The 24,807-nt window shown below is 52.3% G+C and overlaps 1 protein-coding gene and 1 non-coding gene across 2 annotated transcripts; both read right to left on the bottom strand.

Annotated features, from left to right (window-relative positions):
• Positions 1–880: 880 nt before the first annotated feature.
• Positions 881–24,032, bottom strand: Mcm5 (minichromosome maintenance complex component 5). The gene is made up of 17 exons (XM_004650259.2): positions 23,962–24,032; positions 23,673–23,847; positions 20,764–20,890; positions 20,549–20,677; positions 19,374–19,546; positions 16,951–17,106; positions 14,812–14,978; positions 13,043–13,214; positions 12,513–12,624; positions 9,976–10,119; positions 9,487–9,552; positions 9,109–9,285; positions 8,055–8,167; positions 5,416–5,544; positions 4,167–4,309; positions 2,628–2,755; positions 881–1,734 (listed from the first exon to the last, which is right to left on the bottom strand). Exons 2-17 carry the CDS (start codon positions 23,837–23,839, stop codon positions 1,633–1,635), a joined length of 2,205 nt encoding a protein of 734 aa, XP_004650316.1. The 5' UTR covers positions 23,840–23,847; positions 23,962–24,032; the 3' UTR covers positions 881–1,632.
• LOC123461969 lies at positions 14,266–14,409 on the bottom strand. Its single transcript, XR_006638012.1, has one exon. It is a non-coding gene; the product is annotated as a small nucleolar RNA SNORA48 (small nucleolar RNA).
• Positions 24,033–24,807: the final 775 nt, after the last annotated feature.

Raw genomic sequence — 24,807 nt, 5'->3', positions numbered from 1 at the left:
GGAAGGGCCACCAACAATACCAGATAGCACCACATACACATTACACATATATATTACACATATATTCTCAACAGATGCAGGTCAGGGAGAGCCGGTCTCTGTGTGAACAAGATGGAAGGTTACTGGAACCCCAAGTACCTCTTTGGACGGCAAGAACCGCGGGCACTCCTCACCAGGACTGCCTTTGGGAACGCAAGCACACACAGTTCCGAGTTTACCAACTAATCCAAAAGGAGACAGAAACATCTCTGAACGCTAGTGAGTCAGGAACGCTTTGGATCCTCTCGGCTTGCCACTTCCTGGAAGTGTCCAGGAGGGGGTACTTCAAGCAGCAGGCAATTCTGCACCACATCAGGATGAGCGGTAACTGTGAGGGTGCTGACGTGGCTGTGTTTAGAGAGATCTAACAGTCATACTTCAAGTGTTTCCTGCCTTTGATTCTACACCGTTATTTTTAGTTTATCAATAACTGAAGATGTTTTAACACATCTCTGTTCATGTTTGAGACTTTGCATTTCTAAATATACTTTAGATGCTGGATTTTCTTTCTTTTCTTTTTTTTTTTTTTTTTTTTTGAGGTAGGGTTTCACTCTAGCCCCGGCTGACCTGGAATTCACTATGAAGTCTCAGGGTGGCCTTGAACTCACAGCGATCCTCCTACCTCTGCCTCCCGAGTGCTGGGATTAAAGGCGTGCACCACCACAACCGGCAGATGCTGGATATTTTATTTCATTAACTTCCCTTTAATTTTATGAAGTCTTTTTTTTTATTATAAAGATTTTATTTATTTATTAGAGCCAGAGAGAGAGAGAAATGGGTGTGCCAGGGCCTCTAGCCACTGCAAACAAACTCCAGACGCATGTGCCACCATGTGCATCTAGCTTACATGGGACCTGGTGAATCGAACCTGGGTCCTTTGGCTTCGTAGGCAAGTGCCTTAAACTCTAAGCCATCCCAGCCCTGGATTCAGTTTTCTAAAAACAAACAAAAACTCAGTAGCACTTTGGTATTATGAAAAGCAAGGATGGATATGCTGGTGTTTTCCTCGAACACAGCTGCTCCCAGCAACTCCCAGCGTGTGGGCTGGGTTCTGGTCCTCCCCACTGCACTGATAAGCCCAGTGCTCAGCGTGAGTGCGGCACCCGAAGCAAGTGGCCTGGGGAATCTCAGCCCCTCGTCTCATGCACTCCGCTGCAACCCTTAAGCAGTGTCACTGTTTGCTGACTGGGAAACTGAGGCAGATTCGCTCAGTGAATGTCCAGCTCTCACGTGTCCCAGGTGCTGCAGGAGGACAGCTGAGGCAGGTCAGCCCCACACACATCACAGGGACTTGTTTAATTTCCCTGACATGAGAAGCTGGAGCACAGCCAAACAGCCAGGAGCCCCCCACAGAGCACCAGCCAGGGACCCTATCTGCTCCTGAGCCTGCTCCAAGCCCCAAGGCCACCCTGCCAAGGGGGCAGGGGAGGGGCACACAAATGCATCTCACTTTCAGTCAGGCCAACTGAGCTACAGGCCACAAGGGAGGCAGCACTGACACAGAGGCAAACAGGTAGCTTGTCATCCAGAGCAGTGGGGGCGCAGGAAGTGCGGGGACAGTGGTGCCGCTCCTGGAGGGCGACGGGCACCGGCTCACTTGAGGCGATAGAGCACCTTGCGTTGCATGCGGTGCTGGATCTCACCCCGGCGCAGCATGAGCTGCAGCACCTTGCGGATGGCGTGCTCCGGGTACTTCTGCGGGAGGGGAGGGAGCACAGGCGAGATGCAGGAGGGGCCGCCAGGACCAAGGCGCCGCCACACCCTCTGCTCACCAAGACCCTTACAACGGACAAAGGCTTCCACCTCCCGATGACTTATACCAGGAAGGTACAGTCTTCAAAGGCATCACCTCATTCCCATTGTACAAAACAGGAAATAGGGACTGGGAAAATGGCTTGGCCGTTAAGGCGTTTGCCTGCAAAGCCTAAGGATCCCAGTTCAATTCCTCAGGACCCAGATGCACGGGGGGGGGGGCATGCATCTGGAGTTTGTTTGCAGTAGCTAGAGGCCCTGGCATGCCCATTCTCTCTTTATCTGCCCCTTTTTCTCAAATAAATACATAAATAAAAATATTAATTAAAAAAACAGGAAATGGGCACCAAAAGGCTAAGTCGCTTGCTTCAAGCCATACAACAATTAAATGAACTGGGATTTAAGTCCCTGTGACTCTCTAGAGTCACATGTTCTTGCCATCTCTCAGTCTCTTTAAGCCCCAGTCTGCTTACCTACAAAGAAGGCCTGAAGCCACCACAGTGCCAGGACAGGGAGCCAAGACCAGAAGCCACAGGCTCCGCCAGGCATCTGGAAGGGCTAGCCCCTCTGTGTGGTTTCAGTAATCCCGACCCCACAAGCTGCCAGACCCACCACCCAGTTCTGGTCCTTCCCACCCAATCATGGGAGAATCAGAGAAGGGCTGGGGAAACTGGGAAGTGGTCCTTCCAGAACCCAGCCTCCACTTCCCTCCTCCCTTCATGGAGCACACGAAACACCCCACCCCTGAAGACCCTAAGGAAGGAGGCGCCACACCCCATCCCACCCACCGCAGTGCTGGCCTCCTGGGCACAGGACAACGGGCACGGAGGACCCACCTGCTTTGTGAAGTCCTGGATGATGCTATGCTCAGACACCTGAGAGCCAATGGCGAAGCGGCGCTTGAGCTGTTTCTCGATGCGGCTCAGCATCTCCTGGTCCTCCTGGCTGGTAAAGCCCTCCACGCCTGTGGGCAAGAAGGCAATGGGGGTCAGGCACTGGGAACCCCAGAGATGGCGGCCTCTGACCCAAGGAGTGGCCAGAGGCAGGAGAGAAAATTAAGAGAAGGAACAGTGTGCTGGGGGGCAGTGAGGGAATGCCCGAGGAAGACAGCAGATAAACATGGGGAGAATGTCCCAGGGAAAGGGCACAAAGGCAGAATGCACCTGACCCGTGCAATGGTGCCAGGGCCAGATGGCAGGGACACAGGGGAGTAACTAGAGGCCAGATGCAACGGGCCTGTGTGCCTCTGCACAGGTTTGCTTTGACTGTGACCAGAGGAACAGCCACTGGAGGGCGCTGAAGGACGTGCATGCTTTGGGCAATAGCTGCTTACAAGAAAGCTAGGTGAGATCTGACACACAGGTCCTGCCCGCTTAGGCCATGGGCAATTTCCTAAAGGAGATCTCTGCCACAGAGGTACACAGGACCTGGGGGGGGGGGAGGGGAGAGTCAGGCCTCCCTGGGAACCAGATCTTGGGGGAAATCTGAAAAGCAAGAGCCATGCCCACAGCGGCAGGTCTCCCTGCTTGCCCCGCGAACTGACACCGACCGCATGCCCAGCCAGCCATTCCCTCAGCTCGCACAGGTCAGCCATAATCCAGTGGGAAGCACTGTTGCTCCTTCTCTGGCACACCTGGTTCTGCCATCACCACCCCTTCACTACCTGTACCTGTCCTGTCTCCTCAGCAATGAGGAAATGGGAACCCAGAGGGCAGGGATTGACTGGCAAAGGGGGAGCCTGGATCACCTGCCGGAAGAGGCGGGCACATTACCCGTCTCAAGAAGCTGCTGGAGAGTCGGGTGCAGTGGCGCACGCCTTTAATCCCACCACTCGCGAGGCAAAGGCAGGAGGATCGCCGTGACTTCGAAGTCACCCAGAGACTACACAGTGAATTCCAGGTCAGCCTGGGCTAGGATGAGACCGTACCTTGAAAAATAAAATTTAAAAAATAAAAAAACAAGAAGGTGTGGAAGGCTGGCAGGAACCAGGCGGAGGGGCTGGGAGGATGCCTCCTGTGGAGACTAGTGATCAGACACCATGGACGCGGCTCTGGAAGCGCGGGGCCCATCTCCAGGATGGAAAGGGGAGGACAGCAGCCCACATCCCCTGCACAGGTGACCACCGAGGAGAATACAGCCACGACTCGGAAGCTCTGAAATGGTCCTGAGCCCAGGCTCACCGGGCTCCTTGCACTGGCAGGGCCACAGTTACTTTCCCGAGAGGACCGGGACCGAGTTTGGAAAGGAGCTGCCTCCTTCCACCTTGGGGAAAAACAGCCAGGGAGAAGCGGGGGGTGGGGGAGGGGTGATGCTACCACCCGCAGCACTGCACGGGCTGCCAACACACCCAAGGCCACGGCCCAGCAGCTGCTCACCTGACAGCGTGCCAGACAAGGCAGCGTCCAGCGTGGACACCTGGAAGAGCCTCAGCGCCTCCTCCACGTCAGACTCGGTGGCAAAGGGCTGCAGCTTCATCTTGCTGAGGGACTCGGCGATGCGCACGATGGCCTCCAGCTGCCTGTGAGTGAAGTGGGTACTGATTCCTTCCTGACCTTCCCAACACCACGGTGGTTAGGACAAGAGGGAGACTCTCGGCCGTCCCCCTACCCCATCACCCTTCATTCAAAGTGATGGGACTCAGTTTTCCCAGCTCGTGCCGGCAGCCTGCTAGGACATGTCCAGCCTCTTTTGCGTCCAGGTGTATCTGCATGACCAAGGTGTGTCCACTAAGTTCTAAACCTCAGCATAGGTGGGAATGTCAGAAGTGCCTTTAGAAAGTTAGCCCTTCCCCCTGCCTCACCTGACCTGCTGCCTGGAACAGAGAGGTGATGGCTGGAATCCCAGCAGCCCCATGGGACTGAGGACAAGCGTAGGGGTAGTCCAGATGGACCTCAGGCCGACAACTCTGAGAAACCACAAGCTGCCTACCTCCAGATGTTTTACAATGAAATAACTTCCAATTTACTTTTTTAAAAAATCCATTTTGAGAGAGAATAGGCACGCCATGACATCCAGCCATTGCAAACGAACTGAGGATGCATGTACCTCCCTTGTGTGTCTGGTTTACATGAATCCTAGGGAATTGAACCTGGGTCCTTAGACTTTGCAGGCAAACACCCTAACCGCTAAACCATCTCTCCAACCCCCCCCCCTCCTTTTTGAGGTAGGGTTTGCTCTAGCCCAGGCTGACCTCACTATGCAATCTCAGGCTGGCCTCAAACTTATGGCAATCTTCCTACCTTTGCCTCCCTGGTGCTTGGATTTAAAGGTATGCACTACCACACCTGACCCCAACTTACTTTATGTGTGTTTTCCATTATATACATCTAAATATACTTCAAATCAGTGCTGGAGGCAGGATTCAACCCAGGAAGGCCCCAGCTCTTACTCCCTGTACTGTCTCTGTAAGGTCCTAGCAGTGGGGGGTTAAGCACTAGGAAAAAGTGAGACCCAGAGAAGAACAATTTCTCTGCAGTGAGCCACAGACCGGGACCAAGGCCTGGACCTTCACTCAATCCTCCCCTCCCCACAGGCAGCCTCCCAGTGGAGGAAGCCAGACCAAAGCGAGAAGCGAGGGGACTGGGCACCCCCAGAGCACACTCCCAGAAGGCTCGTCCCACTCACCGCACGGTGATAGGGATGCTGGAGCGGCGGTCAATGTCCCGCTCGTGCTGACGCGCCCCGCTCCGCATGATGACATAGCGGCTCTTCAGCTTCTCGGCCGCCTCTGCTGACAGCCGGGGGCCACACCTCCTGCGGGGCAGAGGAGCAGTTACAAGAGGCCAGGAGGGAATCCTGCAGTACCCACACTGCCCCCAGCCCTCCGCTGCCTTACAGAAATGCATCTTCTCACCACACCATAGCTGCCTGCAGGGAGGGAGCAGGCATCAACATGGGGCGGGGGGGGGGGGATGGACCAGACCCCCTACCCCTCTCAGCAACCATGTGTGGTGACGAAAACTGCCTCTGCTACTGGCTGCAGTGTGGCACCTGGCCACTAGGTGGACACTGTCCCACCAAAAACTACGAACCATGGCACACAGCAGGAGGTGGCCCACCAGGTGGCAGGCTTCTGAGCCTGCTCCAGGTCCTCCACCCCATAAATGTGCACACAGCCCAAGCTGGACGGAGACATCACCCCGAGTCAGGTGGTGCAGGAAGGTGTGGTCAGCAGCTGCCTCTACCTGCTCCTCCACCTCTTGGCCAGATGACCACCCCCAAGTGAAGGGGGGTGCTGAGGATGAGACGAGAAAGCTCTCCAAGGCTTCCCAAGGACTACTGCACCGGGGACACTGGAGTCCAGGGCTCCCCAACTCATACCCATGGGCCAAGCCTCTGAGGACTCAAGAGTTGGAGGCAGAAGTAGGAGGATCACCGATAGTATGAGGCCACCCTAAGACTACATAGTTAAAATTCCAGTCAGCCTAGACCAGAGTGAGACCCTACCTAGGAAAAAAAAAAAAAAAAAGTTGAAAACCTTGACAAAGATTCAGGGACTGCTGGGTCCCAACAACTGCCCACTTACCATGGCAGAGGTGGCTAAATTCAAGACCCGCTTAACTGCCATGGATCAGATCAGAGTTCTCCTCAAGACTTGGATATTTATTTATTTGCTTGCTTGCCCATTTATTTATTTATTTATTTATTTATTTATTTATTTATTTATTTATTTTGAGGTAAGGTGTTCACTGTAACCCAGACTGAGCCGGAACTCACTCTAGTCCCAGACTGGCCTCAAACTCACAGCGGTTCTCCTACCTCTGCCTCCTAAGGGCTGGGATTAAAAGTGTGTACCACCACGCCTGGCCGGGCTTGGACCTTTAGAAGACAACAGACAACCTGGAATCTGGCATGGTGGTGAAGAGCAGCCTCCCGAGCAGGCGCTAGGCTCCACTACTCCCAAAGCTGAACCCACCCCAAGCTACCTGACTTTCACGGGCCTCGGCATCCAGCATCCCCCTATAAAGAACTGTCTAGTCTCCTGGGTGTTGAGGAAGTTCACCTCCATTTATGTACAACACACTCAATAAGGCTGGACATGGAGAAACACCATGTGTATGGTTACCACTGTAATGAGTGATGGCTGCTGTCCTAAATACTACTGACATGGTATAGGGAAGTGCCAATCACCTCATCATAGTGTGTAGTCCTTAAGAAAATCCCAGGGAGAATTGCACTGGAGGCCCACTTCCTGGGAGGGAATACATCCCTGATACTGAAAACCTACAACAGGGGTAGTCATGACCCCTAGGGGTATAGTGTCTGCTGCTGTCTGGCTAAGTGTATATACTATGTTCATCAAACTGCCCAGTAAATACTTCTCTTAATGTTCATACCCATGTTAATGCTACTCTCACTTTTGGTAGAGAACCTTCTCTTCAGATGGCAGTGACCTTGGGAAGACTCACAAGGAATCATGGTGCTGGAAAGAAGTGACAGAGGAGTACTCAGCACTGCAATATCTCTATCACACCTTCCAAGGCTCAGGGTCCATTGAGGAAGAGGTGGCAGAAAGAATGTAAGAGCCAAAGGAAGGGTAGGACTCCTTACAACATGCTCCTCCAGATACAAAATGGCCTGGATATCCATGACTTCACAGTGCCTGACACTACCTACACAAGACCATCATAATAGGAGGAAAAAGATCAAGACATCAAAATAAAAGAGAAACTGATTGACAGGAGGAGGGGATATGATGGAGAGTGGACTTTAAAAGGGTAAAGTGGAAAAAAAAAAAGAGGAAAATAAAAGGGTAAAGTGGGGGGAAGGAGGGCATTACCATGGGACATTGTTTACAATCATGGAAGTTGTTAATAAAAAATAAATTAATTTTAAAAAGAAAAAGAGTGCCAGGTGTGGTGGCACACGCCTTTAATCCCAGCACTCGGGAGGCAGAGGTAGGAGGATCACCGAGAGTTCGAGGCCACCCTGAGAATACACAGGGAATTCCAGGTCAGCCTGAGCTAGAATGAGACTCTACCTCAGAAAAAACAAAAAAACAAAAAAACAATTGTTAAAAACGAAAATCCCAGGGAGACTGAAGCTCAGAAAGGTTGCCCAAGGTCATACAGCGGAGCTCACATCCACAATATCCTTGCATGCAGACTTTAGGGGGTGGGTCTGCAAGACCATCTGAAAACTACCCTCCCAGAGATGGGGAAATTGAAGCAAAGAGCCATAGTGACAGGAGTGGAACGGGGGACCAGGCTACCAAACCAGGAAAGCCAGTGACCTCTCCCACACGGCCTTCCCCCGGCACTCACGCTCGACAGTAGGCAATGAACTTCTTCAACTTGGCCAGGTCAATTTCGCCCTCCACAGCCTGTGTCTGGGTCAGCGCGCTCACGTGCAGAGTGATCACATGTTTAGCCAGCAACTGGGGAGAAGGGGAGACGCTGGGTCAGCCACAGGCCCTCACGAGGCAAGGTTTGGCAAGTGGGAAGTACTGATAGGGCCCTGGCCCTTTCTAAGCAGCTACCCCAACCCAAGGCCTGTCCACCCACACCTAAGGCTATCCTGGGATGTCTGCTACAACTGAAGAGGGTTTCACTTACTAGCTAAGCTACAACAGTGATCTCCCTTTTGCTCTGGGGACAGCAGAGATTGAAGCCAGGCTATGCTAAGTGCTCTACCACTGAGTTATATGTTTTGAGACAGGGTCTAAATTGCCCAGGCTGCCCTTGAAGTTGTGATCCTTCTGCCTCAGTCTCCTGAGTAGCTGAGATGACAGGCCTACACCACCAGGTGACATAAGCTTGCTTTGTCTTTACCAGCACGAGAGCAGCTGCCCAAGAAAAAAGCTTCCACCCATGGAAGACGAGAGGCAGAGGCAGAGACAGGGCTGGCCAACAACCACGGTCCCCCTGGGCCTTGAACCTCTGGACTTCTATCGGCCACTGAGCTCTTTTCTTTCTGAAATTTACTAAGCAGCACTGGGGGTGAATATGAAAAGCTCAGTGGTAGGCGGTCGACCAGCACATGCAAAGTTCTGGGTTTGAATGCCAGCACCACAACCAAAACTTAATCCAAGCTGAGGTTCTCGAACTTATAGCCAAATGCCAACATTTTTGCTCTAGATATCCGTGACTGAAGCCCAGCCTCAAATCACACAGCATCTCCCTCTGGGCAGAAGCAGGGCCAGGCTACAGGACTTCAGAACCCCTCCAACACCCCACAGGCCACTACCACCACCATCTTACAGTAGGCTTCCCACAAACAGCCTAACTGACCCTCAGCAGCTTCCTGGCCAAGCCTCTTGGCCACCCGCCCCCAGGACCATGAGCCTGCCCAGAGTGACCCGCCCGGCCCTGAACGTACCACATCCCTCTCCTCATTATGCTCATCCTTGACAATGAAGATCATGTCAAAACGGGACAAGATGGTGGGCATGAAGTCAATGTTGTCCTCCCCCTTCGTCTCATCCCAGCGGCCAAACACTGAGTTGGCAGCAGCCAGAACAGAGCAGCGTGAGTTCAGGGTGGTGGTGATCCCGGCCTGAGGAGGGAGAAGCAGGGGGAGATGACCAAGAACCCTGGGCTGGCTTCTCCCTCCTCACATGTGCACGTGTACACACCACACCCACCTACCCCCCCCAACACACACACACGCATTCTGCCACTGCCAGCACAGTCCTAGGCACACAGGATTGGTGAAGCCCACCACAGTAGCCTAAGGACTGCCAGGTTGGGCACTCACCTTGGCGATAGAGATGGTCTGCTGCTCCATGGCCTCATGGATTGCCACGCGGTCATCTTCTCGCATCTGAGCCAGAGAGACAGACTCTCAGACCCCTCGCCCAGGTGAAGGAGAATGGCAGCAGAGGTACAGGCAGTTTCCAGGCAGGCTCTGGGTCAGCCAGCAGCCTAGGTCACTTCTAATCTGACCACATGGCTTGTTTGGTTCACTCCCCCTGGTGTTTTTCTTTTGGGGACAGGGTCTTGCCATATAACTCAGGCTGACCTTGAACTTGAGATAATCCTTCTGGCCTCTGCCTCCCAAGCACTAGGATTACACCACCTATACCACCGTACCACACCTGACACTCTCCCAGATCTGTAGATATGGAATCAGGGCTCAGGAGGGTAACTCTCCAAAGTTATCCCACAATGGTAAGCCCAGGGACAGCACACAAATCCCAAGTGAGAGGTGGTGTCTGCTACCGCTGAGGGTATGTGGCCGACTCACCTTGTCAAACTCATCAATGCAGACAACCCCGCCGTCAGCCAGGACCATGGCTCCACCTTCCATGATGAAGTTGCGGGTGGAGGGGTCCCGCGTGACAGAGGCTGTCAGGCCTGCAGCGCTGCTGCCTTTTCCAGACGTGTACACCTGGGGACGGAGGCGGGGAGGCGTCATCACCCAATACCACGCTTCCACCCCAAAGCCAAGAGATCCACAGGGCCATGGCTTCAAAGCTGCCTGCAGAGCACAGGACTCAAGCCCAGCCAGGGGCTCTTTCCTCTGGAAGGAGAGGCTGCCCTGGGCCCCAGTCTGCTCTAGGTGTTCTAGGATATGTAGATACGGAAGCAGGGCTCAGGAGAGTAACTCTCCAAAGTTCTAGGAGAACGCCTCCCTCTGGGGAAGAAGCACGCCTCCCCAGAACCTCAGCAAGCGCTGTAAACAGAACCACTGACACCCCAGAGGAGAGGACATACTTCAAGCTGGCTTCTGGGCTGAAGTGGGAATCCTGGCTGTCACCCACCCCAACCCCGCTGCAAATCCATTGTCATCTATGAAGACCTGTGTGCCACATGCTGACAATGAACCCTTGACATGCACCAAGTCCGAGCTGAGATGCCCATAGTGAATGACACACAGAGATCACAGACAGTACTAACAACAGACATGCCAAGTATTCTTTTAACAATTCCATTCCACAAACAATTGTCCATTTATTTTTACTGATTTATTTTTTGGAGGCAGGGTCTCACTCTAGCTCAGGCTGACTTAGAATTCACTACATAATCTCAAGGTGGCCTTGAACTCATGGCGACCCTCCCAACTCTGCCTCCCAAGTGCTGGGGACTAAAGGACGACATCACCACATCCAGCTTTTCTCCTACTTCTCTGCTGCAGTTTCAATTTACTATACACCTCACTTTTTAGTTAAGGTGTGTATTTTGCTGGTTTTTGGTTTGTTTTTTTTTTGGCTTTTCCCCCTTGGCTGCTTTGGCGTGGTACCTATGCTGCCATCTTAACCGGAAACCACACCCAGCTTTCAACAATTGTTTATATTGGGCTGGGGGAGATTGGTTAAAAGCATTTGATTGCAAAGACTGCTGGCCCAGATTCAATACCCCAGCACAAGCATCTGGTATTTGTTTACACTGGCAAGAGACCCTGGTGCGCATACACACACACACACACACACCCCTGAGGCAGGGTGAATCTCACTCTAGCTCAGGCTGACCTGGAATTTATTCTGTAGCCCTGGCTGGCCTTGAACTCATGGCGCTCCTATTTAAGCCTCTCAAGTGCTAGTATTAAAGGTGTGCATCACCATGCTCAGCTAACTAGTTTTTTAAAAAGCGAATGACTGGACTGGAGAGATGGCTCAGTGGTTAAAGATGCTTGTTTGCAAAGCCTGAATGCCTGGCTGGGGTTCCCCAGCACCCACCAGAGTCAAATGCACAAAGTAGTGCATGTGTCTGGAGTGTGTTTGCAATGGCGCTAGGCCCTGGAGCACTTACTCTCATTCATTCTCATTCTCTCTCCTTGAATAAAAATAATTTTTTTTTTTTTAAAGTGAAGGCTGCAGAGATGGCTTAGCAGTTAAGGCACTTGCTTACAAAGCCAAAGGACTCAGGTTCAATTCCCCAGGCCCACATAGCCAGATTTATAAGGTGATGCATGTGTCTGGAGTTCATTTGCAGTGGCTAGAGGCCTGATATGCCCATTCTCTTTTTCTCCCTTTCTCAAATAAACAAGTTTACAAAATTAACTTTTTCTTTTGACAAGTGAATGACCAGCTGTGCTACTATAATGTCATTGGAACCTGAGGCAAAGGAAAAAAGAAAACCACTGGGACCATCCATCCACCCATCCTAGCTAAGGTATTAAGTGCCTACCATGTGCCAGTCATTCTACTCAGCATCAAGTTTTAAGTATTCTTTCTATGGGACAGTGCCAATGTGGACGAGGCACGCCTTCTCTGTATCCAAAACACAACCACACACACCCTGCACAGCTCACTGGCCAGCCACATCCTCCCCCACTATGACTGTCCCAGACCCCTTTGTCAATATGCCAGGGGATTGGGCTCATCACCCAGGCTCTCCCTCTGGTCTAAATCTAGCTCCCTGACAACAGAATCTTGAGGGAGACACGTCACTGTTTCATGAGGTGACAGCACCTACCAGAGTTGAGCAGAGGACTGAATGAGTAGATATATCGCAAGCACTTCCCTGGGCCTGGACTATTACCACTATCAATGTCATTATTTAGCACGTGGATAAGCTGACACTCAGGGAGGCTAAAGGACCTGTCCTAAGTCCACAGGTGACCACGGGCCAGGTGGAGATGTAAACCCAGTCTGATTCTCTGTCTAGGTCTATGACCCGCGCTCCCAACCTACATGCATGTTCCTTCCTCCTCCCATTCCTCCTGCCAAACCTGACACAGCCAAGAGGAATGAGGAAGAGTTTCAGGAGAGCCAGAACCATGGGTGCTCAGCCCTGCAGCCCTCTTTCCCAGTGGGACAGAGGATGTCCCCAACTACTCACCCCAATTGGAGAGCACTTCTCCACAAACTTCAACAGCTGAGACTTGGCTGTTCCTGGGTCCCCCAGCATCAGCAGGTTGATGTCCCCTCGGCGAGTGAGCCCATCAGGGAGCCTGGGGAGGACGGGCAGGTAGACAAGATTAAGATGTCACTCGAGGGCTGAGGCACTGGCTGGTCACTGCCTGACTGGTTGGCAGTTAGCCCAACCAAGAGTCTCAGAACACATGGGAACATGGGGACCCTGGCCTGTGTGCTCATGCCCGGCCGAAGTCAGGGACCATGGCAGGACTGATCTAAGACCGGAGGGCGGCGCGTGCCTCAAAGAGCGAAGTAAGGAAACGGCACCGGGGGCTGTGTTCAAGCAACCCAGCCTAAGCCTTCTCTGCAGCTGGAAAGGAAGGGCAGGCGGTGCCCACAGGCCGTGCACACTGCAGAGCGTAGCATGGGGGCAAGCTGCAAGCCTCACCCACATGCCCAGAGCAAATACCTTCCTAATCTCTGCCTGTTTCCCCACAACAACAGGCCCCTCACCTCTTCCGGGAGCCCCCAAAGAGCAGGCAAGCGATGGCCTTCTTCATGTCCATGCCCCCAAAGATGGAAGGGGCGATGCTCTTGGAGATGAGCTCGTAGACATTGGGGAGGGCGGCCAGACGACGGAACTCCTCCTCCTCCTGTGGGCTGACGGACCCGGCAAAGCTGCGCCCTGGGCAGGCAGGGCAGAGTGAGTGAAGGGTGCCCTTCCTCAGCCCACTGTTCAGCCTGGCCCCCACTCAGTAACCCCCACAGGCAGGGTCCTCAGTAGCAGGACAGTACAGCCTCACTCAGGAAAACCATCAACCCATCCCCAGGGCTATTTCCCCAGCCAGACCCTAAGTTCCTGACTGCCTTACAAGCCTCCATCCACTTTACTTCTGTTTCTGGCTACTGAAATGCAGCATAAGACCTGCACCTTTTTTTTTTTCCCCTGAACCCAGAAAAAAACAATCTACTAACTTCTACTATATCAGGCAGATTTTACAATGCTTGCCAAGTATTTGTTCTAATAGCCCTGAGCTATGAATTTTCCTTTCCTTTTTAACTTTAGGTGAAAAGCCAAGACAGGGGCCAACTAATCCCCTCAAGAACACCCCTGCCGCAAGTGAGCTGGAGCCACTTTGGGCTCCTGAATACACACGAACGGACGAACGCACGATGAAGTCTGGGTAATCCATGCTTCTCATTTCGGAAAGCCAGTTGTGGCTCAGTCAGCGCTCCCGGAGTCTGTCTTTGGGCTTTGAGACAGACAGGGTTTGGCTATAACCCTGCAGGGATTGCTACTGCAGATCCCCATGCCTCCGCCTACCAAGGGCTGGGGTGACAGGTGTCATCAGTCATGACCAGCTCCACGGCAGCCAGGTTTTTAATGAACTGCTTGGCATGCTCGTGCCCTATCACACCCCTCACAGAACCCAAGGCCTTGTGTGTGCCAAGCAAGGACTTCCACCGAGCCCCAGCTCACTATTGACTCTTTAAAAGCAAATAAACAAAAGCATGCCTTGGACATGAAGAACCTTACAATGACTTCTATGCTAATGTGCGTGCACATCACTCAGGAGCTTGCTTCAGAATAATCACAAGGTTTGCAACACAGCATTAACAAAAAAAAAACAAAAAAACAAAAAAAAACCCACTAACTCCTTGAGCCTCAAGAAGTGATCTGAGTCTAGTGCTTCATTCTTTCCCTCCAAGACTCGAACAGAATACAGCAGTGGCAGGATTGTGCCCTAGGCATGAAACAGCTTTGGCCACCAAGCCAGGCATCAAGCTAGGATGAACAAAGGACTTCCATCTTTTATGCCCCCTAATGATACAAGAATAACACCACCGATGAGATGTTTCTTTGCCCATTGTCAGGGGGTGAGTCCTATACTCTTGATCTTGCATTTAGACTACACCCTCCGAGCCAGAGCCACAACTAGGGCCGGTGGGTGAAGCTCTGGGGCAATAGATGTTTTGCTGACTATAAAAATGAGCACCCTGGAGTCAGGGATATAGCTCAGTGGTAGTAGAATGTTCTCATAGTATGCCCAAGACTCCAGATTCCATCTCTACCAGAAAAAGGGGGAAGGAAGGAAGGAAGGAAGGAAGGAAGGAAGGAAGGAAGGAAGGAAGGAAGGAAAGAAGGGAACAGAACATCCTATTACAGATATGAACAATTCAAAAATGCCTGGCTACCTCATGAGGTAATGAGCTTCCCTTAAGGGAGGTATACAAACACAGCATTTAGGCAAGGTCAAGCCCGGATCCCAAAGCCAACTCACCAGAGCCATCTGTGTCCACCTGGATACCCAGGACCCGGATGTAGGAGCTCCGGATGCCCACACCCACCCTGTCCCGGCCCTTGCCGGAGTTCAAGCCAAACTTCTTGATTGAATAGATGCCCATGATGGTGACCCTGTTTCCAGGAACGACCTTGTCACACAGGTACCTGAGAGGAGCCCAGGGGAAGAAACAAAAGCAAGTGAAATCCCGGCGGGGACAACATCGCTGTCTTAGCATTTCTCCCCCCAGAATCACCCCCAAGCCGGCCTTATCCCCACAGGGCCCAGAGGACGGGCCCTCGCCCCATTACCCCTCCACCCCACAACTGGAGCTGCTGGACCATAGCATTAGTGGCGGACTGACCCTCACTGAATTCAAGAGGGCGGGTGTTCTGCTACTGGAAGGGAGGCTCAATGCCTGCCCCCACCTTTCAGAAGCCCCATCTCCATCTTAAGCGCAGCTGGCTCAAGGTGTGACTCCTCTTACCCCTCAGGATTCCCCCTCATGTTCGCCCACTCTCTACAAGAGCTGCCCCCACTCCTGCCTCAACAAGCTCCCTGAGCTCAGACCAGTCAATGTGGCTCTTAGCTTTTATTTCTCCTCTGTTAAAAATAAGATGCTGGTGTGCAACCTTGCGCTTGCCTCACCTTTGTGTGTCTGGTTTACATGAGATCTGGAGAGTCGAACATGGATCCTTAGGCTTTGCAGGCAAGTGCTTTAAAGGCTAAGCTTTTTCTCCAGCCCTGTAGCCCCTTTTTAAATTTTATTTATCAGATTTTTTAAAGTTTTTTTTTCTTTTTTTTGGTTTTTCGAGGTAGGGTCTCACTCTAGCCCAGGCCGACCTAGTATTCACTATGGAGTCTCAGGGTGGCCTCTAATTTACAGCAATCTTCCTATTGCTGCCTCCCTAGTGCTGGGATTAAAGGCATGCGCCACCACGCCCGGCTTATTTTTAAAAAATATTCTAGGGTTGGAGAGATGGCTTAGCAGTTAAGCACTTGCCTGTGAAGCCTAAGGACACCGGTTCAAGGCTCAATTCCCCAGGACCCATGTTAGCCAGATGCACAAGGGGGCGCATGTGTCTGGAGTTCGTCTGCAGTGGCTGGAGGCCCTGGTATGCCCATTCTCTCTCTCTCTCTCTGCCTCTTTCTCTTTGTCTGTCACTCTCAAATAAATGAATAAAAATTTAAATATTTTTTTTAAAAAAATAAGATGCTGGGGCTGGAGAGATAGCTTAGCGGTTAAGGCGCTAGCCTGCAAAGCCGAAGGACCTCGATTCGATTCCCCAGAACCCACGTTAGCCAGATGCACAAGGGGGCACATGCATCCGGAGATCGTCTGCAGTGGCTGGATGACCTGGCGTGCCCACCCGCCCACCCTCTCTCTCTCTGCCTATTTCTGTATCTCTCTCTCTCTCTCTCTCTCAAATAAATAAATAATAAAATATTTTTTTAAAAAAAAGACTAAGATGCTGAGGGCTGGAGAGATGACTTAGTGGTTAAGGCGCTTGCCTGAAAAGCCAAAGGACCCAGGCTCAAATCCCTAGGACCCATGTAAGCCAGATGCACAAGGTGGCACATGCGTCTGGAGATCGTCTGCAGTGGCTACAGGGCCTGGCGCACCTATTTCCTCTCACTCTCTACCTCTCTCTCTCTCACACATGTATGAAATGTCCAGCAGGAAGCCTGGAAGGGGTGGGGAGGAGCAGGCAGGAACTATCTCCGCTGCTGGTTGCTCATGTGTGTACTTGCTGGCTGGGCCTGCCAAGGACTGCAGAAATAGTCCCTAGATGAGCACAGCCCTCCGCACAGGCTCAAGGCCCAGCTCCTCCATGCACTAGGTCACTGATCTAACCTCTGCCGGTTATGGTTCCCCCACACAGCATGGGAGTTGGTGTGCCCTGCAGACTGTGGGGAGATGAGGAACTGAGGGACGAGGAAGCCTTTGGAGAGCAGCACCAGGTGCAGAGCAAGGTCTGCACACCAGCTGTCCCGTCCTCCCCTCACCCCACCCCAGAAGACACCCGCACGGCACCTGAGCGAAAGGCAGGGACTCTGACCCAAAGCCTCCCTGCCTCCTCCGAGGTGCCACCATGCAGCCACCACCACCGCCCCCCCCCCCCGCCCATGGCACCTCACCTGTCACAGTACAGCTGCACGTGTCTGGGCATCTCTCCATGGGGCACTGCACCAGGCAGCTCCTGCAGCTTCAGGGTCTGGAAGTCCACGCACTTGCACTTGTCCGGCACGATGAAGTATGGGTCCAGCGGGCACTTGGGGCGCCCAGCCTGCTCCCTGGGCAGGGGAGGAAGGAGTCACCAGAGGTATTCTGAGAACCCAAAGGTGAGGCTCATCCACCCCCGGAGTCAGCGATTTAAAGCAGGGCTGGGTATAAGCAACGGGAAGGACCTAAGGGGAAGACACAGGACCAAAAGTCCCTGTATGGGGCCAAATTCTCCTCAGGAGAACACAAAATAAGCAAATATCGGGCTAGAGTGATGGCTTAGCAGCTAAGGCACTTGTCTGCAAAGCCCAGGGGTCCAGATTTGATTCCCTACTACCCATGTAAGCCCAATGCACAAGGTGGCACATGCACCTGGAGTTCATTTGCAATAACTAGAGGCCCTGGTGCTCGCCATTCTTTAGTTGCCTCTTTTTCTCTCTCAAATAAAAAATAAAAATAAAAAAATAGCTAGAGGGGCAGAATTGGAACTCCAGAGACCTGCTGTTGGTCAGAATTATCTGAGACTTTTTTACTGACTAGAGTTGTTGGACTGTACAGAGTTTGATGTTTGCCCTGATTAAATCTTGTATTGGTTGAATAATTTTGCTATGCACAGTGCCATATTTTGCAATATAAGTATTTATTCTGTGCCACCATGGGATATTGTTAACAATTATGGAAGTTGTTAATGAAATAAAAATATAAAAACAAAAATAAGATAAATAAATAAATAGGGGCTGGAGAGATGGCTTAGTGGTTAAGGCACTTGCCTGCAAAGCCAAAGGACCTCAGTTCGATTCCCCAGTATCCATGTAAGCCAGATGCACAAGGAGATGCATGCATCTGAAGTTCGTTTGCAGTGGCTGGAAGCCCTATTCTCTCTCTCTCTCTCTCTCTCTTTGCCTCTTTCTCGCTCTCAAATAAATAAAATCTTAAAAAATAAAAAATAAGCAAATATCTGCATAGTACACTAGCAGGTAAATGCTATGAAAGTTTATCAGGCAGGTCAGAGTAAGCAGATGTATGTGTATCAAATGGGCAACAGGGTGAGGAAGACACATGTGAGCTATGTGAGGCGCCAGAAGACACGAACTGAGGGCTGGAGAGATGGCTTAGCGGTTAAGCACTTGCCCGTGAAGCCTAAGGACCCCGGTTCGAGGCTCGGTTCCCCAGGACCCACGTTAGCCAGATGCACAAGGGGGCGCACGCGTCTGGAGTTCGTTTGCAGTGGCTGGAAACCCTGGCACGCCCGTTCTCAATCTCTCTCTCTCTGTCTCTTTTTCTATCTCTGTCACTCTCAAATAAATAAATAAATAATGAACAAAAAAAAATTTAATTAAAAAAATAATTTTTTTTTTTAAAAGAGAGGAATTGAACCCAGGCTAGCAGGCTTTGCAAGCAAGCTACTTTAACCAATGAGCCACCTCCCCAGCTGAAGAAAGGGTCTTTAGGCAATGAGGACAGTAAGTGCACAGGCCCAAGCTGGGCTGTGCTCAGTGTAGCCCGGGACTAGGAAGGAGGCAGTGTGGTGGGGTCAGCAAGAGCCAAGGCAGACCACAGAGGGGCCAGCCACCAAGCTGCAGGGTGAACAAACTGGGAGGTGCAGGTGGACAGGAGGGAGGGAGGTGGCTCCAGGGGAGGGATGGACAAGCGGGATGTGCCTCAGACAGGGTGGAGGCTGATAGAGAACTAGAAGAGAGAACCAGGAACAGCAGGGTGAGCACATGGAGCCCTCAAGGTCGGGGTGTGCACTTCCTACTAAGAACTAAACAGAAAACATGTGATGTTCTGTAAAGGCCACACTCCTTGTCCTTGAAGCCCCGGACAATACACTCAGTGGAGGGGTGTAGCCATGTTCTTGTCCAGTATGGCTGGCACACTTGACCTGGACCAGCAAACTAGCTTTTACTTATTTATTTGACAGAAAGAGGGAGAGAGAGAGAGAGAATGGGCGTGTCAGGGCCTCCTGCCACTACAAACCATTGCCAGATATGTGCGCCCCCTTGTGCATCTGGCTAACGTGGGTCCTGGGGAATCAAACCTGGGTCCTTTGGCTTTGCAGGCAAATGCCTTAACCACTAAGCCATTCCTCCAGCCCTAGTTTTTAATCCTTATAAGAGTCCAGGTACATTCACTGCCCTTGACTCTTTCCTCCCGGACAAGCCTGGGTGGTTCTCTATGCAGGCTCTTGGGGCATCTTAGGAGGGACAAAGCTCACTCGTGTGAAGGGACACTGTGCTCAGTCCACAGCCCATGCCTGTTCCTGCCACCAGGCCCTTCCCAGTGAGCCTAACAAGCAGTGCGGGTGGTGGCCTCCAGGGCCTGGCTGCACACTCACGTGTTGCACTTCCGGGGCAGGGCATAGCCCTCCAGGCCTGGACGCATGGCGATGTTGTTGAGGCTGTTGCCGCAGCTGCGGCACTGGATGGAGATGCGAGTGGCCTTGGCGCGAACGGCGGAGGCAGCGATGACGATGCCCGGGATCTTCACCAGGTGTGACATCACATCCGACTGTAACAAGGGGAGACTGAGGGGTCAAGGGGAGCCAGGGAACCTGGGAAAGGTGGCGAGGAACGGCCGGGCAAGGTCTGGGGGAGGTAGCACGGGGCCAGGGGAAGAGCCACAGCTCTCTGGTTCAGCTCGCTTTCCCGCACATCCACTAATGCCAGGCTACCTGGACACGGCATGTCGAGGCACCTCAGACACAGCCCTGGCTTGCAAGGACCTTGTGGTACAGTGGGGTGGAGGGGGACATAAAGGAAACTGTGTTTCACTAAAGTGCACGAGGCAGGAGACCTGGAACCCAGCCAACAGTAACTTCTGTGGAGCTGCACAGCACCACCGAGAACTGACCCGGGGCAGGGACCCAGATTCCAGTTTTTGTTTTGGTTTTTCCAAAGTAGGGTCTCGCTTTATCCCAAGCCAACCTAGAATTCACTATGTAGTCTCAGGGTGGCCTTGAACTCAAGGCAATCCTCCTACCTCTGCCTCCCGAGCGCTGGGATTAAAGGCATGTGCCACCATGCCCAGCCCACATTTTAATTTTTTTTTTTAATTTATTTATCTGAGAGAAAGAGAATGGGTGCACCAGGGCCTTCAGCCGCTGCAAACTGACTTCAGATGCGTGTGCCACCCTGAGCATCTGACTTACATGGGTCCTGGGGAATCGAACCTGGATCCTTTGGCCTTGCAAGCAAGCACCTCTCCAGCCCCCTACACACTTTGTGTCTTTGCTGCATTTCCAAGTGCTAATATTACAGTGGTTCACAGGTTTCTCAGTGTCTCCATGGATAGTTCCGGTGGAGTTCCCTGTCGTTTCTCAAAGACTCAACTCTACTGTGTGCCGAGGACACTGATCCAATGGGGTAGTTAACGCAGAGGGGGAAGTGAATGGGCTCAAGAGCCTTGCTGAGCATTACACAGCTAGTAGTGCCCCAGGCTGCCTGTCTCAAAAGCCCTTTACACTATGCAGCAGCCACGCCACCTTTGCAACCGGCCTCTCGGCACACCTACCTTCAGACTCCGAATGCTGGAAGGGCTGGCATCTGACTTCAGCATAACCTGAACGTCCTGGAGCGCCTCGTCTCCAGCGGGCCGGGGCCGGGTCACCTCATCAGCCACCTCTTTGGCAGCTTCCTCTAGCTGGGAAGGAAGAAGGCCACAAGCTGTTGTAGATGGGGCAGAGACAGGTCCAGCCTTCGGGGGCTCTCACGGCTGGGTCCACTCACCAGCTGCAGGTGTTCGGCTGGCTGCTTGTACAGGTAGTCGGCCAAGTCCTCGTCAAAGCTTGCCAGGTCCTCCATCTCCACCTCGATCCAGTATTCCCCCAGGTTGTAATGACGCTTGAGTTCATCCCTGCAGCGGGTAGCATGGGGGGTGGGGGGGCGGTGCAGGGGAGGAAACCACACGGTCAGCATTACATTCCCATACATCCCCAGGCCACTGTTCCAGGCCATTTCATTGAGCACCACAGAGGGACAGCCAACAGAGGCATCGCCAAGAAGGGCCCATGGAAGGAGTCCACGGTGTTAAGATGGTAGAAGAACTAAAATTCTTTTTTCTTTTTTTTTCACTTCAGGTTACCTCAGAGCCTTCAATGTACTTTTTTTTTTCAATTTTTTTTTTATTAACAACTTCCATCATGGTAATACCCTCCCTCCCCTCACTTTCCCCTTTGAAACTCCATTCTCCATCATATCCCCTCCCCATCTGTCTCTTTTATATTCTGATGTCATGATCTTTTCCTCCTATTATGATGGTCTTGTGTAGGTATAGTGTCAGGCACCGTGAGGTCATGGATATACAGGCCATTTGGTGTCTGGGGGGAAGCGCTGTGCAGACTAAAAGGGAACAAGAAGCCTCAACCTTCAATGCTCTGAGGCAGCACAGCCCCATGACTTGTCAACCACCACACAAACCCTTTATGCAGAACATCCCATGGCACGTATTTGGGGACCACTGATCACAACCTGCTCCCAGGCCTCAGTGCATCTCAGGCCCTATGCCCTTATATCCGCCCTAATCCTGAAGGGACCTTATTTATGTCCAGGAGCCAACACAATGCCAGTCTAACCTTGAAAGCCACCCACTGTTAAGAGCGTGCCCTGTGCCTCTGCCAAGCAGTTGCTCTACCTAGAATACCTTCCACAATGGGCACTTCCACACCTCAAATTCCCCTCACCTCCCACTGCAGCCCCGCTGGAGTCCTCCCCAACGCCATCCCCACTGCGATTACCACTTGGAATGTATTCACGCCTCACACCTGACTTACGAGGTGTGTGTGTGCGCGCACCAGTTTCTTGCCACTGCAAACAAACACCAGACATTTGAGACACTTTTTATGGCTGGCTTTACATGAGAGCTGGGGAACTGAACCCAGGCCAGCAGGCTTTGCAAGCAAGTGCCTTTAAGAACTAAGCTATTGGAGAGATGGCATAGTGGTTAAGCGTTTGCCTGTGAACCCTAAGGACCCCGGTTCGAGGCTCGGTTCCCCAGGTCCCACGTTAGCCAGATGCACAAGGGGGCGCACGCGTCGAGTTCATTTGCAGAGGCTGGAAGCCCTGGCGCGCCCATTCTCTCTCTCTCCCTCTATCTGTCTTTCTCTCTGTGTCTGTCGCTCTCAAATAAATAAATTTAAAAAAAAAAAAAAAAGAACTAAGCCATCTCCCCAGCCCCTTCCCTTTTTTTTTTTTTTTTTTTTCTTTTTTGGTTTTTTGAGGTAGGGTCTCACTCTGGCCCAGGGTAACCTGGAATTCACTACGTAGTCTCAGAGTGACCTCGAACACACAGCAAACTACTTCTGCTTCCCAAGTGCTGGGATTAAAGGTGTGCACCACCAGACCCAGCCCCTACATTTTTTGACATCTCTCACTGAACCTGGAGCTCGCTAGCTTGCCAGCCAGCAAACCCTGGGGCTTTCATTTCCACCTCCCCAGCGGAAGGATCACAGGCACTCACAGTACTGTCCCTGAGTGTTAGGGATCAAACTCAGGCCAACTGCTTGATGGAAAGCATTTTACCAAATTAGCTACCTCCTGGGCCCTTGAGAATTTCTTTAAAAACAAAAAAGCTTGCCTTTTTTTTTTTTGTGGTCTTGTTGCCAATTGAGCCCAGGGCCTGCCTTCCTCCTGCTAGGTAAACACTCTACCACCGAGCTACATCCTCAGCCCCAAGAAGTTTGTATTCATGTCTGTCTCTCAGTGTCTGGCTTAGGACCTGGCACATGGGGAATGAATACCACCACCTGCTGGATGAAATCCTAGAGGAAAAAATGAGTTTACTCATCCTTTTTTCTCTTCTTCTTCTTTTTTTTTTTTTTATTTTGGTTTTGCAAGGTATAGTATCTCTCTAGCCCAGCCTGACCTGGAGCTCACTATGCAGTCTCAGGGTGGCCTCGAACACACAATGATCTTCCTACCTCTGCCTCTCAAGTGCTGGGATTAGAGTATGCCACCATGCCCAGTAGTTTACTCAACTTTCTGATGAAGAAACGGAAGCACAGATAAATTTGGCATTTAAAAGTCACTCAGCAAAAAGTGGGACAAAGCCAGGCATGGTGACACACACATGCCTTTAATGCCAGCACTTGGGAGGCAGGGGTAGGTGGATTGCCATGAGCTCGAGGCCACCCTGAGACTACACAGCGAATTCCAGGTCAGCCTGGGCTAGAAAGAGATCCTACCTCGAAAAAACAAGGACAACACGGAACTCCATATGATGTCTCTCTCAGGCGTCCCGGAGACTAAGCCAGCACTGCACATGGGGTCTGGCACACAGCAGGTGCTCAATCAATGAAGGCACAAGGGTAAGAACATGAAATAAGCAAAGGGAATCCTAAGTGCACCTTCAGGGATTTGCACCACAGGGAACCTGACTCTCTTGAAACTTATGAAAGCCATCCACCACACGGAAGCCCAGGAGACAAGAGACTAGACCTGGACAAAGTACCAAAGAGCGCAGTAGCTCTGGCTGGAGTACTGGTGGCCCACCTACCGGGTGACTCACTGCGAGGTTAATTTAAGGTGCAAAATGTACAAAAGCTGTGGCCTGGGGTGACCCACAAAGGGTCCCCTCTAGGGTCTCCCCGTCCGTGCGGTGTCTGTCGGGAGTGACAGGCGCTCCTCTCCCGCGCTCGCACCTGTACTTGAAGGTGAAGCCCGTGCGGTCGGTGCCCACTCGGTACTGCCGCAGGAACTCCTTGAAGCGCCGCTGCAGCTGCGACTTGCGGGCCTGCCCCTCATCGGCGCCGGTGTCGCCCCCGAAGCTGTCGCTGTAGAAGATGCCCGGATCGTCGAAGCCCGACATGACTGCACCTGGCGCGGAGACACAGCTCTGCAGCGGGTCGCGACCCTGCCCGGGACGCCTGGGTCCCCTCCTCACTCCGTGCCGCCGTCCCACGACCCCAAACACGCCCTCGGGACACCAACCTCCACGTTCCCGTGCCGCCGCTGCCTTTCGCGGGAAAAACGAGACCCGGCTTTCGGACGCCGCGGCCTCTGCGCTCCCATTGGTTCGCCCGAGCCCCGCGGCCAACGATTGGACCGCTCTGACTCCACAAAGTCCCGCCTCCAAGGCCGGCTGTCGAAGATGACTGGCTGTGGCTCTCGTGACGTCACATCCCGCCTCTTTCCGGGCTCCATTTTGTGCGCGGACCAATTTGGCGCGAAATTTCTGACTGAGAAGGAAGGTGTGGCGTGCCCACCGCCCCTCACCCCACGCCGCCCCCGCCCCCGCCCCCGCCCCCGCCCCAGAGGCGCAAAAATGGCCGAAGGCTGTGAGGAATATCAGGCACCTTTGTGCAGTTTTCCTTTCTTTTTTTCTTTTTCTTTTTGTTTTGAGGTGGAGTCTCACTCTAGCCCAGGCTGCCCTGGAATTCACTCTGTGGTCTCAGGCTGGCCTCGAACTTACGGTGATTCTCCTACTTCTGCCTCCTGAGTGCTGGGATTAAAGGCCTGCGCCACCACACCCCACTAGTTTGGAGTTATTTCTTTCCCCCCTCACCACTGACAGTATGATGGCAAAGATTCCAAATTCCAACCTGGTTTCTCTGAGTCCTGATCACTAGGCCTCAGTCTTTGTTAGTGGCAGTTGGGGTACAACTTCACATTTTTGGCTCTGCAACTTGAGGGGTCCTCCTCACGTGTCAGGAGCCTCCACTCAGGTGCAACTGGGACTCTTTTTTTTTTTTTTTCTTTACCTTTTTTTTTTTTTTGGTTTTTCAAGGTAGGGTCTCACTCTAGCCCAGGCTGACCTGGAATTCACTATGTAGTCTC

The sequence above is a fragment of the Jaculus jaculus genome, chromosome 6 (assembly GCF_020740685.1).
Source record: "Jaculus jaculus isolate mJacJac1 chromosome 6, mJacJac1.mat.Y.cur, whole genome shotgun sequence".
NCBI lineage: Eukaryota > Metazoa > Chordata > Mammalia > Rodentia > Dipodidae > Jaculus > Jaculus jaculus.
The sequence above is the reverse complement of the archived record's forward strand: the minus strand, read 5'-3'. Positions and strand labels throughout refer to the sequence as shown.